Genomic DNA, 17,913 nt, shown 5'->3' with positions numbered 1-17,913 from the left:
TGATGGACAAATAAGCCGAAATCAAGGACAGTTGGGAGGTATGCGCTACTGCCCTGCAATCGCGTGCATTGCACACGATTGCCGGACGGTTGCATGGTGGTCCCATTATCTGTATTAGTTGTGTTCAGCAGTGGTACTGCGAGGGTCGGTGCTACCGCTAGGCAAACTAGGCAGTCACCTAGGGCACCCTGCTGCCTAGGGCGCCCAGCCACTAGTGTTCCTACTCTCTTCTCTCTGCAGCAAGCAACTACTGTAAGTCTCAGCATCAGCAGCTCCATTTACACATAGTGGCAGAGGTCCAGCAGTGGCCGAGGACTGTTTCTGTGTCCCGACTCCCGAATGAATGGAAGCAAGCAAACATTCATTGATGGGCACTGGTAGGCTGCATTGATGGGCACTGGTAGGCTTCATTGATGGGCGCTGGTGAGGCTGCATTTGGCAGAGGACTGTGTCTGTGTCCCGACTCCTGAATGAATGGAAGCAAGCAAACATTTATTGATGGGCACTGGTAGGCTGCACTGATGGGCACTGATAGGCTGCATTGATGGGTGCTGGTGAGGCTGCATTTGATTGGCCCTGGTGAGTCTGCATTCCATGGGCGCTGGTGAGGCTGCATTGATGGGTGCTGGTGAGGCTGCTTTGATGAGCACTGGTAGGCTGCATTGATGGGCGCTGGTGAGACTGCACTCCAAAACGTGTCGATTTTATTTGTAAAACAAAAAAAAACACAAAATACATGCCACAGCAAATGGGGTACCAGCTGACGCGTTTCACACCAAACCTTAGAGCTTAGTCATAGCTTACGCATAACCTCACCCTTATTTCTTAGGCCCCTTTCACACTAGGGCGGAAGGTGCGGTGGCAGTAAAGCGCCGCTATTTTTTATAGCCGCTTTACCGTCAGACTTGTGGCGGTATTCGGCCGATATCGGTGCGGTTTTACCTCCGTTAGCGGCCGGAAAAGGGTTAATACCGCCCGCAATGCGCCTCCATCGGTATAGCCGCGCTGCCCCATTGATTTCAATGGGCGGGAGCAGTGAAGGAGCGGTATACAAATCACTCCTTCACTGCTCCAAACATGCAGCTAGCTGGACTTTTTTTTTTACATCCTGCTAGCGCACCGCTCTAGTGTGAAAGCCCTCGGGCTTTCACACTGGAGAAACAGCAGCCGCTGTATCAGGTCGGTTTGCAGGCGCTATTTTTAGCGCAATAGCGCCTGCAAACCTCCCCAGTGTGAAAGCGGTTTTAGGCTAATTTAATGCAGATAAGGCACCAAGTGAGTTTGATTACCCCCTTAATCAGCCACAGAACATGTGTAATTAATATGTGTTCAGTTTTAAAGGGATGAGGTGACAACATGTCATATACGTTTTGCAGCTGCATGGGGCTGAGCAGCTTTATGTGTTCCGGTGGGCCGCGGGCAGTAAACAGCTCAACCACCTGGTTTTACTGCCCACCTGCTGTATGTGTGAAGAAGCCCTCTCAGAAAACTAGGATAACAAATATCATGTGTTTGAAACTGTTGTGCTGTGTAACAATCACTGAAGGGCAGGTTAAATCAGTTATTACTGTAGTGTTCTTCATTACACCTCTCCTCCATCTTTCCCTCACATTGCATTCAGCCAGGTTCTTGTCTGACACTGAAGTGACCAACCAGAGATGCACAAAGCACCCCCTTGTGGACCATGCGATCAATACGTCAGCCATTTTCTTGGAGACCGTCTACATATATGGAACTAAAGGAAAATGGCTCCTGTACTGCAGACGGAAAACAAAGCTATGTGTAACCCTTTGAAGCACGGCTCGCTGGAGGACTGGACTGTGTGTTGCAGGAAGGCAAAAGAGTAAAATAATGATGGTGCAGGAGTGAGGCTTGCATGGTGGAGGGCTTGTGGAAGAAACACCGGTAAGTGCTCACAGGTTTGAGGATCAGTGGGAGGAGGGATAGAAATATGTTCTGGCTGCATACTGGTTTAGTCTGCCATGTGTGATCACAAGCAGAGAGCATGCAATTACTATTGATGTTTACCTGATTGTTCACTGTTTTGTCACAGTGACATTATAGTTCACCTTTTGCACACATGTAATACCCCCCCCCCCCCAATTAATAAAGGAAATTGCATGCATTTATAAAATGATTGCATTATTGCGCTGTGTACAGGCTACAGTATTGTTTACTTCTCAGCCCCAGATCTGTATGGCGGTACGCACCTTTGCCTATGGGGCTGGTAGATGTGACCCATGGACTACAATTCTGAATTGGGATCTGATTCCCTCTGCTGCAGTCACTGGAGCGATGGTTCCGGAAATGAGACCATGGTTAATTTAACACCCTAAGCCCAGGTTCACGCTTGGAATCGCACTGGTTCCTGCCTTGCATCTCTCCTGCAAGCAGTTCACACTGCCCTCTGCGAACCGCTGCGAGTGTCAATACAATGTTCATGACACCCCCCCCCCCCCAGAACGGTTCACAGATCGCAGTGCAAACTATGGATTCGTACAGGAATCAGATCGCATTTTTGAGAACGCCCATTCGATACCATTCCGGGGGGGGGGGGGGGGGGCGGGGGGCACAAGAGTCCCTGCACCTTTTTCTGTGTAATTGCAATGCGAGTTCAGTCATATTGCTCAGACATCACATGTGATTGGCACAGTGCGGGTGCAAATCGCATGCAATGCCTGAGATCGCACTAGTCTGAACTTAAGCTAAAGCGGAGTTCCAGTCTGTATTAAAAAAAATAAAATAAAGTCAGCAGCTACAAATACTATAGCTGCTGACTTTTAATATAAGGACACTTCCCTATCCAGGGAGTAAGGATGAGCTCCGGTGTGTTCGCATAGAACACGTGCCGAGCCCGCCAGGAAGTTGGCACCGCGCTGCGCTAATCACAGCCAGGCAGACATTTCCCGATCTTTGCAGCCGAGCATCGCACAATGTCTGCCTGGCTGTGATTAGCGCAGCGCGGGTGCCGACTTCCTGGCGGGCTCTGCACGTGTAACACGCCGGAGCTCATCCTTACCAGGGAGCCCAGCGATCTTGGCGTCTGAAGCTGTCCACCGGCTTCGGGGTGCAAGCGTAGGCATCCTTACTAAGAGAAACAGGAAATTAAGCCTTGCGGCTCCACAGCCTGTTTCCTACTGTGCATACGCGAGTTGTCCTGCAGTCTTCTGAGGTCTGTGTTTGGTTGTCTCCCAGAAGGCAGTGGAGGGAAGGAGGAGGGGCCATAAATAACTTAGGGCACCACAGCGACCTTACATGGAAGTGGGATCGAATGCTTGTGTTTGACAGGTATCCACCCCCCCCAAAGGTACCACCGGAGAGGGGGAGGAAGCAGATAAGCGACGCTTCCACTTTTGGGTGGCACTTCACTTTAAGGCTAAGGTTCTATGTATGTATGTATGCGTGTGTGTGTGTGTGTGTGTGTGTGTGTGTGTGTGTGTGTGTGTGTGTGTGTGTATATATATATATATATATAACAGGTGCAACTTAAGCAGGGGCGGTTGCTTCAGTTCATCTCTGTGTATCCCCTGAGGTCAGTCACTTCACTGGGTACATTTGAAGGGTTTACAGCCACCTTAATAATGTTCATTTGACTTGCATTTGAAAGGATAAATGCCTGTGAAGTAGGACTTCAAGTATTTTGAGATGCAGTGTCTTTTTTTTATTTTATTATATACTAAAGCAATTCTAAAATTTCTTAAGCTGCATTTCTTTGTCTTTTTGTAGTTACAATGAGTGGTGGTCTTGCTCCCAGTAAGAGTACTGTGTATGTATCTAATCTGCCATTCTCTCTCACCAACAATGACCTACACAGGGTAAGTTTATAACCTGTGCTGGTTTGGTATCTCACTAGGCTTAAAAGCAAATGTATCACCTAGTTTTCCATTTATTTTTTTCAGATATTTTCTAAGTATGGAAATGTAGTAAAGTAAGTATTTTTTTTACTGTTAAAACTGTGTAAATAGGGAATTGTCAGTGTCAATTTATTTTTCTTTTAAGATTGATGTTGAAGCTCCACTTGAGGTTAAAGGTTGTAGGTCTTGGAGCTTTATCTCCTTCTTGAGACTAAGGCAGCCTATCGATAAGTCCTCCCCCTTTTTTTTTTTCTCGTTCAGCCAGTGGGGTGAATGGAAAAAATTACCCGATTCCCCCATCCAAACACTCCATGTGGATGGGAGGATCCTCCCTGCTGAGCTATTGTACTCCCCCCACCATCAGAATACACTGATCATTGCTGCTGACTATAGCTGGCTGCGCTGATCAAGTGGGAAAAATCCAACAGGGCACTTGTACAGGAGTCAATCGGTGAACTTCTGTGCAATTTCCCTGCCCATACATGGCTCGAAATTTGGCTGAAATTGATATATTTTGTCAACTTAAATCTGAAGAATGGGCTGCTGCTTCAAAATGCAACATCATCAGTTTTTTTTTTTGTATTCTTTAAAGTCCCTTTCACACTGAGGTGCTTTTCAGGCGCTTTCACGCTAAAAAAAGTGCCTGAAAAGCTCACGAAAACCTATTTCCGATAAAATAAATGAATGCTTTCACACCGGGGCAGTGCACTGACAGGGCGGTGAAAGAACGCCCCTCTCCATTGAAATGAATGGAAAGCTTTTCAAAAGCACTCAGGGCCAGATTCAGGAATAATTACGGCGGAGTAAGGTATCCCCTTTACGTTACGCCGCCGCAAGTTTTCGGCGTAAGTGCTTGATTCACAAAGCACTTGCCTGTAAACTTGCGGCGGCGTAGCGTAAAGCCGTCCGGCGCAAGCCCGCCTAATTCAAATGGGGCGTGTACCATTTAAATTAGGCGCGTTCCCGCGCCGAACGTTCTGCGCATGCTCCGTTAAGAAATTTCCCGCCGTGATTTGCGCGAAATTACGGCGCTCCGACGTGTTTTTTGAACGGCGACGTGCGTAATGTACTTTCGTATTCACGGACGTCTTACGCTAAGAAAAAATTGAAATTCAACGCGGGAACGATGACCATACTTTAACATAAGCCATGAAATAGCAGGCTTAAGATTGCGATGGGAAAAACCGACTAGCGACGACGTAAGAGAATGCGACGAACGCGCGTACCTTCGTGGATCGCCGTAAACCGCTAATTTGCATACCCGACGCTGGAAAACTACGCAAACTCCACCCAGCGGCCGCCGGAAAATTACACCTACTATCCGAAGGCGTACGAAGCGTTTTACTGGCAGTTTAGAAGCGAGTCGGTGTAAAAGGGGCCTAAAAAGAGAAGTATAGCCAAAGCTTGTTTAGCTGTACTCCTCCTATGGCTCACAGGAGTGCACTCCTGTGACCCATTTTCAGCAGAGAGCAGGCTGAAGTCCGCTTTCTGCTGACGTCACAGAAGTCGGTCCAGGGCCTGCGTCATCGTGACAATGGAAGTTGGGATCTTCCCAGGTCTCTGGATCAACACCCGCCTCTCAGCCCAGCACTCCAGTGAGCGTGGAGGTGGCAGAGCAGAGAGCTGTACCTGACATCAACACCTCTCTGCTCAGGGAGCTGTCAGAACTGCGCCTTTGACTGTGTTTAATCGCTTGGTTCGCAGTGCAGAGGTGCCTCCTTTTTTAGGTTTGAAAATATTCTCAGCATATTGAAGGGGAATGGGTGGGTTTGTGAGGAGGTTCTTAATTTTTTTTGCTTGTATTGGATTTTGTGTGATCTGGTTAAACCTCAATGCAGAACATTTTACTTTAACCCCATGCCTATAGCATCAGAAGACGTTCACAGGCCAACAATTCTCAGGGGAGATTTAATTACCATTGCTCCTTTCAAGATAAGCTGGTGCCCTACTGTCAGCTTACCCTCTTATCTTCTGTTAACACACTTGCTTGGATGTATTGGGGTGACCCAAGCATGCATGGTCTTGAAACAGGGTCCAGAAAAACTGAGGGAGAGTGACATGTTTTAGAGATTGGGTCCGCAGGAGTTGAACCGTGCATTGTCTCTATGTCTAACACAAATATTTCTGTGTTTTTCTCCATCTATTAGAGTCACCATTGTGAAAGACAAAGAAACCCGGAGAAGTAAAGGAGTTGCATTTGTCTTATTTTTAGATAAGGAAGGTGCACAAAACTGTTCTAGGGCATTAAACAATAAACAGGTACATTTCTGGATAATATTGCCACATACAAGTGCTAATTGTCTTGCAGAGATCTAGACTGTAAATATGTACTTGTCATGCAGCTGTTTGGCAGAGTACTGAAGGCAAGCATTGCTGTAGACAATGGCAGAGCGACAGAGTTCATCCGGAGGCGAAATTACACTGACAAGTCCAGATGTTATGAATGTGGGGTGAGTAAAATCCTGAACATAAAGTGATTTAACTTAAAAAACATGTATTCACTGCTCTAATGATCCTTACAGTAATGATGTTCATACACTGACTTTTTTTATTTGTGCTAAAGGATACAGGTCACTTGAGCTATGCATGTCCCAAAAACATGCTAGGTGATCGTGAGCCTCCGCCGAAGAAAGAAAAAAAGGGGAAACGGAAAAAAGAAGTTGAAGTGGAAGAACTGTATGTATTCTCATCATGTCATTTGACTAAATGTACTATCAATATTGCATTGCATGCATTTTACTTAAGAAAACGCATTATATTTCAGACCTGAAGAGGATCAGAGTGAGGAAGAAGGTGAAGATCCAGCTCTTGACAGCCTTAGTCAAGCAATAGCTTTCCAGGTACATGTCGTTATTATACAGGATTTATATTGTGCCAACAGTTTGCACTGCGCTTTACAATGTGGGGGCAGACAGTACAGTTACAATACAATTCAGTACAGGAGGAATCTGAAGGCCCTGCTCATTTAGAGCTTACAATCTCAATGGAGGATCATATGATGCATAAGGTACCAGTAATGCAACAAAAGAAGTGCAGGTTGAGGATTAGGATTTCAAGGTGCAATACATGATGTGATTGCGTTTTTTCTTTTAGGGGAAAAAAATAAGGGGTGGGGTGGTGGATTATAAAGTCCTGCTGCTTTAAGGGCAAACTTTTCTGGTTAATAGAAACTATTCTGGATGTCCAGAATCATTGTGTGTTTATATTGACAATGCATTTTACCAGATATCCCCCCTTTGCGTTTTTTCTTTTGGGGAAAATAAAAAGGGGGGATATCTGGTAAAATGCATTGTCAATATAAACACACTGATTCTGGACATCCAGAAAAGTTTGCCCTTAAAGCAGCAGGACTTTATAATCCACCACCCCACCCCTTATTTTATTTATTTTTTTTTTTTTTATATTAAAGCTTTACCTACCTAGTGGTGAGTTCTGCTAACTTTTGATACCCACTCATCCAGCGCTGTCCGGCTAAGAGACTTCCCACTGTGCCATGTTTCCCTGTAATGTCATCGTTGGGCTTCCCGCTGTTCCGGGTTTAGTCGCCACGCTTCCCGCTGATGCGTGGACAGAGCCCGCCCCCTCCTACGCCTTTCTTCATTGAAAGCCTATGCCCCTTGGGATATGCGACTTGCATATCCCGGGAGGCACAGTGGGCAGCGTGCCTGTCATCCGCCCAAGGGGAATGATGTGCATGGGGAGGCGGTTCAGATAAATAAAAGGGTTATCATATATATATATATATATATATATATATATATATATATATATATATATATATATATATATATATATATATTTTTTTTTTTAACAAAAAGGGGGGGGGGGACCCTTTTCCTGCAGAGGACAGGTATCCCCATCCAGTTACACCACTGTTAGGTGGAGCGTTTAGTCCATATTGCTATAAAACTACTACGCTTTACAGCAAGTGGGTATAGTGGTAATCATTCATTGCAACGTTCCTTGAGTGACATTGTACACTGCCATCTTTGCCTGTGCTCTGTGTCAAGAATCTTTTGGTCAGCATCATTTCGGATTATGCAAAGCTGTTAGGGTGGGAGGAGGTGAACTGAATATATGGGGGAGAGGGGTGACAACTGCATACAGTATGTCTGATGAAAGCCTAAGTATTATTTGGACCTGGGTTTAATGCTAGGTTTTTTCTTTCAGCGGCTGAAAGAAAAAACGGAGAGGTTGCCCTACTAAGTGATGCAGCGATCTCCCACCCCCCCCGCTGTGCTGTTGTGTTCTTACCTACCCCCCAACCAGAACATAATGTTCAGCGCTCGCAGCCACTGGCTTCCAGCACTGACTGGAGGCTGGTTTTCCGCTATGCCTGTTTAATAGAAAGTCGTTAGATGGGCTACTGTACACATTGGCTAATTGTTGGACGGTTTCTGTTAAACCGCCCGATATCTGCTGGTATTCGGCACATGTGTACAAGCCTTTAGAGTTTGGGAAGAATTGTCCAAGCCAGTGGCATGAAATGTGCATGAGAAAGTTTTTACATTTTGACTTTTTTTTTTTTTTTTTTTTTTTTTTTTTTGTATCCCCTTGGTCATCCAAGTTTGCTCTATGAATAGATTAAAATATTCAGAAAGGTATCGTTTCAATGCTGCATCCCATGGAAATAAAATGATAATGAGCTACTCTCGTGTATTACATTTACTGTTTTGTTTACAAGACAAAAAAAAAACTTAGTGAGTGAACTTTACTGGTTCCACAATTTTTTTAAATATTTTATTGATATCATTTGGAAACCTTTTGGACCAGGGATGGCCCTATAATATCACAAGTTATTAGATATTATGAATATATTTAAGTTGGTTCCATTCCAAATGGAGAGCTTGTATCGTTCTCAAATTAAACATGCATTGCAGTTTTAAAGCCACGTAATTGGCAGCCCAGCATATGTTGCTTCGAGAATTAGTAAATGATGGGACAGCTTTCCATAAGATTGAGTTTTTTCGCAGATAGTACGCTTCCTCAAGATGGAACATTATTGTGCTAGACAAAATTCAACAATACACAAATTAATATAATGGTATTACTAACAGATTATGAAGGTACATATGTGGCTACGTACGTGAGTGTGTGTAAAACAACCAGTGCGGCATTATGATACTCCCTGGGCAGACACGGGAGTAGAACGAGAACAACTGGGGATAGGAGCCCAAAGCAAAAATATGCTACTCCTGGTTGGAAATATAATGGACGTAAGTAAGTATGGGCCACCAATAATACAACAACCGCGTGCGGTCTGTATATTTGTAGTTTCAGGAACTTGCAATTCCAGAACACAGTTATTAGTAATGACTACTCCTGACAATAGTTATTGCTAGAATAAAAGTTACAGGATATGTACAGGTATGTTGTATCCCCAGTTTATTTAAATGGGCAATTCCATGTTTGACTATATTGCACATTCTAATACTGTAATGTCATGCCATTGCTTATATGCAATTTCCACAACACACAAGTGTGTTCTTTTTTTTTTTTTTTCCTCTTCATTTTAGCAAGCAAAAATAGAAGAAGAAACAAAGAAATACAGACAGACCAAAGGGGATGCCACTACATCTGAAGATTCAAGAAAACCAAGAATAAAAAAGAGTGCATACTTCAGTGATGAGGAAGAACTGAGTGACTGAATTGGTGTACATTTATTGTGTAAATAGTTTTATATATGAAGCTACCATTGGCATTAAATAGGCCTTGTGGAATATGACTTTATTAACAGAAAAGCAGATTTGTCTACATTTTACCTGTTTTGTTATTTATTAACGGATGACACTGCTGTCTGCTTTTTATTTTTTTGGATGATATTGGACATTTCCATTGTCATCTTTAAAACTAAAACCAATATCTGGCTCTTGGGTGCAACATCACACCTTGGTCCGTTTTTTACTTTTTTTTTTTTTTACCCAGTATTGTATAATCCAAATTTAGAAACAGTAATATGGATTATATTAAAGTGTCTGTACAGTATATCCCAACAAAGAACTTTTGCTCCTTTTTTTTTTTTTTTTTTTTGTTCTGATAAATACATATAATATTGTTAGCATTTTGTTATATCTATTCAGGAAGTTCCAAAAAAAACTGTTGATCCTGAAATTCAGTGCTGTCTGTCACCTCTGCTTCTCAGTCTTATCCCAGGTAACCCCCACAGAGGTGTCCACTGAGTACTATAGGATACCCCACATATGTTTTTGAGATATGGATGCATTCTATAGTCTCAATACACTTGGTCCTAAAGAAAACTGATGCCCCCCCCCTCCCCCCCATATTCACAAAGTGTGTTACTGGCAGGATGATCAGCATAAAAAGAAAGGAAAAAGAACAGCCATGACTAAAAATTGATATGCTGACATACTTGAAATTACTATGTATGTAATTACTCCAGAATGCAGACTTTGGGGTGCTTTTTCCATAGGGTGCGGTTTTCTCCTAGGAAATGTCATCATCATCATCACTCCAGATGATGAAATTTCCTAGGAGAACACCCATCACTGCACCCTATGGAAAAAGCACCCCAAAGTCTGCATTCTGGAGTAATTGCATAATTTCTCCCAATTATCTTCCAGGACTGCCACATGAGATTATTGGTTCTTCTCTCAAGCCAATGGATTAAAAAGCCCCTCTCATCCCTCAGTTTAGTGTGCATTTCTTACCGTCCAGGAGTATATTAAAATTATTTTTAGTGTCAGTGATAGAGATGGGAAGTACTTTGCAACACAGAAAACAAACTCTCCTTCGCACGAGTGGATTGTCAAGCAATCAATAATCCATAAAAAATACACACAACGATGCCATCGGCCTTGCTGCCCTTCATGGATGGGGATTTCCTAGTAGCAAACAAGAAAAGGGCGCACCAGCCTAGTGTGTTACCGTTATAACAAATTTAATATAATAAGTGTATAAAAAAACCTACTCGCAATGGTAGTAGAAAGAATCGGCAGGCTGCTGGGCTCTGATGAAGAGGCTTTGGGCTTCGAAATGTGTCAGCTGGCAGTGACCCTTTTTCACTTCCTCCATGACCTGTTGGAGTGTGGTTTGAGGGCAATCTACTACAGCCTATGTCGATTTAGCCTATACTGTGATTTTTTTTTATACACTTTATTATATTAAATGTGTTATAACGGTAACACACTAGGCTGGTGCGCCCTTTTCTTTTCATGTAGAGATGGGAAGGCCTGGAAAGAAAACTAAAAAATTGGGGGGGGGGAAACAGTTATTATTTATTTATTTGTTTTTTTTTTTTCAGAAAAATTTGAAAAAAACAATATTTATCATTGTAAAAAAAACATATCTATGACATGGTATTCGAATTCTATAACATGAAGAGCTTAATGAAAGATTTCTGAAAATGTATGTAAAGTCTGAAACTATTGCAAGTTTACTCAGCTGAAGACAAGCAAATCCTAGCATACAGTTCAATTAACACTTTTACTTCTTAATACCGGTACAGTTCTCAAACAAAAGAAATATGCATTACTGACACTAGGGGGCACTGCAGGGGAAAAGCTCCAGTTTAGTTTGCTTGTGTGCTCAATCTTGTACCTCCATACAGTTGGGTAATTGTTGGGGTATGGTACATTTTTGTCCTCTCAGACCTTAATTGACAGATAAGAGGGTAACTATGTCTGACAAATTAGTTTATCTTTATAACCTTTAACTGATTCCTAATAATGTTCTCCACCATCGCAGCATAATGTTTCTCTATAGTCTGGTCACTAAAATAGATTTTTTTTTTTTTTCTTTACTCTCCGTAAAATGATGAGACCAGCATCTAGAGTTTGAAAACCTTTCCATAGTGCAAAGCGGCAATTTGCAAATATTGCGAGAAGAAATATTATTTTCCAAATGCTGCAAGGATGAGAAAATGCATGCCCTAAAGACATTAAAAATCCTTTCATGAAATGAAATGCTGAGGACCAGAATGAAAGTGCGAGTAGCTTTTCCCTTCAGCGTTTTCATTCCAGAACCACACTTTCTGCTGCTTCTGGATCATCACAAAGTGTTTCTTCACCGGCAGCATCTTCAAGTAAGGAAGTGTAACCAACCATGGCCTACCAAAAATACACCATCCCTTCATCTATAGAGAAAATGACACCTGAAAATCAAGAGAACATTCATCAAGCTCTTGCAAGAACATTGGGCATACGGTACTGCCTCGAAGGAGGCTACCATGAGGCCCAGAACTTGCATGCAAAAACGGAGAGACGACCATTTGCGGGATGCTAACAATTTCACTGCCGACTGAAATGTCTGCAACTTTTCCAAAGGAAGGAAGACCTTCGAGGAGTCCAGAATCAATCCTAGGTACTCCAGACGTTGAGTCAGTACTAAGACCGACTTCTGCATGTTCAGCACCCAACCAAATTTCCAGAGGATCTGACTGGCTATAGACAGGTCCACCTCTAATTCTGAACCAGAAAGCAGCTCTCAGAAGGAGATCGTCTAGGTAGCCCATGACAGCAATGCCTCGCTGTCTCAGCAAAGCCAGAATCAGGGCGAGCACCTTGGTGAAAACTCTTGGTGCTGACGCTAGGCCAAAGGGAAGAGCCACAAACTGATAGTGGTCTTTGCCGATCTCAAAGCGCAGAAAGCTCTGATGCCTGACGCAGATGGGGACATGCAAGTATGCATCCTTGATGTCCAGGGATGCCAGAAAGTCCCCCGGATGAAGCACAGCAACCACTGAACGAATTGATTTCAATTTTGCACCCTCACAAAGGCATTGAGGTCCATGAACATGGAACGGGTCACCGCTTCGGACCTCCTAACAGCAGGGGTCCCTTCTACCGGGAGAGTGGTTACTTTATTTAGCCGAGAGACCGGGGGGTCCACGACAGGAGGAGAGGGACATTTTTTTCAAAAGGCTCTCCTCAAAAGGATAACGGACTGCCATGTGCTGAGGGACCACAAAGGACTTCTGCGGCCGTTCCCATTCCTTATCTATGAACTTATCAAAGAAAGTAACATAAGGAAAAACTTTAAAAGACCGTTTCGATTTGTGTGACCCGAAAGAGACAGAACCCTCTGTGGAAGTCACAGCTGTATCCTCCAGCTTGAGAGAGTCCCTCACAGCATCAATAAGTGCACTCACAAGTGCTGTGTCTTGCGCTGACCCGGACAAGGGGTCCTCCTCACCAGGGAGGTCCTGGTCAGCATCCTCTGACATACCAGAACTGGGGTCCTGAGCCACAGCCAGGCCCGAATCCGAGTCAGAGCATTCCCCAGAAGATGGTGGGGGCGCTTTTTACCTCCCCCCTACGCCCACACGCTGCTTCCACCCTGGCAACAAAGGACTCCAGGACTGCTGACAAAGTATTCATGGGAACCGCAGGGGCACTGGTTGCTGCATGTTTGTGGAAGAAAGGCCAGGTACTGACTCCATAACAACCCACTGACAGCCCTCAGGGACTAAATGAAGACACTCAATAAGTCCACCCTCCTTGCTGCACTGACCAGGGGGGGGGGGCTGTGTCCGTCCATGGATGAAAAGAGAAATACAATTTTTAAAACAAGTTTAGTTTAACCACTTAAGGACCGCCTAACGCCGATATACGTCGGCAGAATGGCACGGCTGGGCACAATCACGTACCCATACGTGATTCCTTAAGCCCAGCCGCGGTGGCGCGCTCGCGACCCCGGTCCAAAGCTCCGGGACCCGATCGCCACTGGTGTCCCGCGATCGGTCACCGGAGCTGAAGAAAGGGGAGAGGTGTGTGTAAACACACCTTCCCTGTTCTTCATTGTGGCAATGTCATTGATCGTCTGCTCCCTGATATAGGGAAGGACGATCAATGATGTCACACGTCCAGCCCCGCCCCCCTACAGTTAGAAACACATATGTGGTCACAGTGCCCCCTAGTGGTTAACTCCTAAACTGCAATTGACATTTTCACAGTAAACAATGCATTTTTATAGCACTTTTTGCTGTGAAAATGACAATAGTCCCAAAAATGTGTCAAAATTGTCCGATGTGTCCGCCATAATGTCGCAGTTACGAAAAAAATCGCTGATCGCCGCCATTAGTAAAAAAAACTATTAATAAAAATGAAAAATAAAACTATCCCCTATTTTGTAAACACTATACATTTTGCGCAAACCAATCGATAAACGATTATTGCGATTTTTTTACCAAAAATAGGTAGAAGAATACGTATCGGCCTAAACTGATGAAAAAAAAGTTTTTTTAATATATTTTTGGGGGATATTTATTATAGCAAAAATTGTCGCTCTATTTTTGTTTATAGCGCAAAAAATAAAAACCGCAGAGGTGATCAAATACCACCAAAAGAAAGCTCTATTTGTGGGGAAAAAAGGATGCCAATTTTGTTTGGGAGCCACGTCGCACGACCGCGCAATTGTCAGTTAAAGCGACGCAGTGCCGAATCACAAAATGGGGCCCGGTCCTTTACCTGCATATTGGTCCGGGTCTTAAGGCCCTTTTCACACTACAAAATAAATCCGTTTTAAAATCCGTCAGATAATGTTAAAAAACGGAAGTTATACGTCCTTTATAAAATATCATTAAAGTCTATGGGATTTTTTTATGTTCCGTAAAGATCCGTAATAGTCCGTTATAACATACGGACGTTAGTTATAACGGAATATGTGACGGGTCTTGCACTATTTTTTGTAAATTGTTTGTCCGTTGCAAGTAACGGATATATTAACGTCCGTTATATTTTAACATTGAAGTCTATGGCACATGGACGTTAGTAAATGTCTCCGTAAATGTCCGTTATGTTAAGTTATGTCAGCGCTGGAGTATTTTTTTTTTTTTTTAATAAAGGACTTTATTCTTTTGTGTCAGTGTGTTTTTTTACAATACTTTTTACTTCCTTCGTGAAATGGTAGAGGTACAGTGTACCCCATTACCATTTCACACAGGGGGGGGGTCAGGATCTGGGGGTCCCCTTTGTTAAAGGGGTCTTCCAGATTCTGATAAACCTCCCGCCCGCATACCCCCACAACCACCGGGCAAGGGTTGTGGGGATGAGACCCTTGTCCCCATCAACATGGGGACATCCTCCCCATGTTGAGGGCATGTGGCCTGGTGCGGTTCAGGAGAGAGGGGGGGCCGCACTCTGTCCCCCCCTCTTTTCTGCGGCCGGCCAGGTCAACGTGCTCGGATAATGGGTCTGGTTATGGATATTTAGGGGGAACCGCACGTCATTTTTGTTTTAAATTGACGGCGGGGTTCCCCTGAATATCCATACCAGACCTGAAGGGTCTGGTTATGGATATTTACCGGGAACCGCACGTCATTTTTGTTTTAAATTGACGGCGGGGTTCCCCTGAATATCCATACGACTTCTGGAGCTGGACTTCAAGAAAGGGAGAAATGTTTTTTATTAACGGACGTTAGAAAGGAATGATATAACGGATGTATACGGATATATACGGATAAACATTATCCGTTTTCAATAAAGGAAGAATGGTAAAATATTTATCCGTATGTATCCGTTATTAAATCCGTTAATAAACGTCCGTTAATAGGTGTAAAACGGATATTATAAAACGGACATACAATCCATAGTGTGAAAGAAGCCTAAGTGGTTAACTACCGAATAAGCTGCACTTCTTTTATTTAAAGCATATTACTTTTATATGCAATGCATTTCACATTCCCAGTGTAACAAAATGACTTTTTAAATTTTGTAAAATGACTCTACACTGTATTTTTTTAATTTTACCGAAAATTTCCATATTTTTTTTTTTCTAATGACTTCAGAAATGTTATATCTCTATTCAGTGGTCTTCCTCTGGTCCCAGACTTGCAGTTGCCTGTTTGGATGTAGGCCAAAGCTGTTTCACTTATATTCTGGGCATGGGCCTTTTTTCCCTCAGGATGTTACTCCCCCAAAAGAGTTTAGGGGGTGACTCCTGAAGCCCCAAACATTTTTCCTCTGTGTGGATCTTGCTGCCTCTGGATTTTTGTTGAGGGCAGGTCTGAAATGTTTTTTTGTTTTCCTCTGGTCCTGTATTGCTCTGGCACCAGTTTGTGGAGTGCCACATGGCTCCTTGGGTGGCACTGTTAAGTCTAGTGTGGGTATCAGTTCTGGTACCAGTCTATAGTCTGGGACCAGGGGTGCCATGGTCTCACTTCCAGGAATGACACTACATCCACTGGGAGTCTGGAAGGGGCTTGAGGATGCAGGTTACTTCTGGATCTCGGTCCTGAGCACCATGGCCAGATCTAGGGGGGTGCTGGGGAGGGCTGCCCCCCTAATATCAGTTGTGCCTTCTGCCCACCCTGGATACTGTGCCCAACTGCTGAGCTTCTTTCCCATCCCAGCTCCTCCTCCTCACATTATATACAGCTGAGATCAAATTCCCTTACACACAGCTACGATGTGCACAGGGTGTAGTTGGCTACTGCAGCTACACTGCCGTTTCTGCCAGGGAATTTCACTGCAACATAGCAAGCCAGGCAGATCGTGGCTGTGTGTATAGGAATGTGATCTCAGCTGTGTTTAATTTGGGGAGGAGCTGTGTGCTGTGCTGTGCTGTGTTGAGATGAGAAACGAGCTCTGCTGAGTGCTTTAAAGTAATCCCTGTACTGTGCCTCTCCAGCAGTGATCCCTGTCCTCTGCTTCCCCAGCAGTGACCACTATCCTCGGCTCCACTGCCGTACTGACCTCCTGTACACTGCCCTACCAATTCCTGTAATTTTCCTGCTGACACAATGTACACTACCCTGCTGACATTTTTTACTGCACCTCCACATCACACAGGGTAGATCTGGCCAAAGTGGCCACATAAGACTGATGGTGGACTGGTGCATTTTAGAGGTCATGACCCTTATTGAGGGCTAGGCCCCCCCCCCCCCGCTTTGAATAGCCGAACAGCTGACCACAAGAAGTTGCTGGTCTCTGACAGAGAAAAGAGGTTCTCCCACACCCTGCAAGGTAGTAAGCAGGGACAGACTAGAGAGTAAGGCCCCATACACACCATAGAATCTATCCGCAGATAAATCCCATCAAATGGGTTTCTGCGGATAGATCCTATGGTGTGTACACTCCGTCGGATATCTATCCGCAGATAAATCTCCCCTGGAATGGATTTCCAGCAGATAAATATTTGTCGACATGCACAGAATATCTATCTGCTGGAATCCATTCCAACGGATGGATCCGCTCGTCTGTACAGACTTACCGGATCCATCCGTCCAAAGGGATTCCCCGCACGCGCCGTAATGAATAGACGCATGCGTGGAATTCCTTATATGACAGTGTCGCCGCGTCATAATAGCGGCGACGGCGCGACACGTCATCGGCAGAGGATTTCAGCGCGGATTTCAATGCGATGGTGTGTACACGCCATCGCATTGAAATCCTCTGAAATCTTAGAGAGGATTTATCCGCGGATACGGTCCGCTGAACCGTATCTGCGGATAAATTCTATCGTGTGTATGGGGCCTCAGGCTAGTTACAGGAGCAGATTAGAACCCAGTGAGTACTGTTTTCCCTTTTGTTTTTATGGTTTGCCCTTGCAAGTTGTTTTGCAGACTACAAGTGTTCTACAATTCAGAAGAGAATCAAATTCCATCATCGGTTAAGGCTCACTCCATCCATTCTTTGGTTACACCGTGGGCGGAAAGAGCAGGAACATCCGTGGAACAAATTTGGTTGAGAGGTTGCCATTTGGTTGAAACTAGACCTCTTCATCAAGCATTATGGAGGTGCTCTCGCATCAGGATCTGGCCTTTGGCAGGAAAGTAATACAGAGTGCTGTCCCACCCTTAGTTATGAGCTAGTTTATTTGATTACAAGCGGTCACCTAGTTAAACATCCAACTTAAAAACGACTCCTACTTACAAACATAGGGAGACAACAGGAAGTGAGAGGAAATCTCCTCCTAGGAAGGGAAATTCACTCCTGTAAGAGTTATTATGGGAAAAAGGTACCTTCACTGATGCTTTATCACCAAGGCTTGTTTCCACAACAACCAGGTTTAGCAGCCACTCAGCTGTTATTACAAGCAGTGGGAGGGGACATTCCCCACCCCTCCGTCCACCGATCGCCCAGGCTCTCTCGTTCCACCGGGA

The 17,913-nt window shown here is 44.2% G+C and overlaps 1 protein-coding gene across 1 annotated transcript; it reads left to right on the top strand.

The window, feature by feature from the left end:
* Positions 1–1,772: 1,772 nt before the first annotated feature.
* On the top strand, positions 1,773–9,854 carry ZCRB1 (zinc finger CCHC-type and RNA binding motif containing 1). The gene is made up of 8 exons (XM_040343874.1): positions 1,773–1,905; positions 3,727–3,815; positions 3,900–3,928; positions 6,002–6,113; positions 6,197–6,304; positions 6,418–6,530; positions 6,619–6,694; positions 9,371–9,854. Exons 2-8 carry the CDS (start codon positions 3,732–3,734, stop codon positions 9,500–9,502), a joined length of 654 nt encoding a protein of 217 aa, XP_040199808.1. The 5' UTR covers positions 1,773–1,905; positions 3,727–3,731; the 3' UTR covers positions 9,503–9,854.
* The last annotated feature ends 8,059 nt before the right edge of the window (positions 9,855–17,913 follow it).

The sequence above is a fragment of the Rana temporaria genome, chromosome 3, assembly GCF_905171775.1.
Source record: "Rana temporaria chromosome 3, aRanTem1.1, whole genome shotgun sequence".
Classification (NCBI taxonomy): domain Eukaryota; kingdom Metazoa; phylum Chordata; class Amphibia; order Anura; family Ranidae; genus Rana; species Rana temporaria.
The sequence above is the reverse complement of the archived record's forward strand: the minus strand, read 5'-3'. Positions and strand labels throughout refer to the sequence as shown.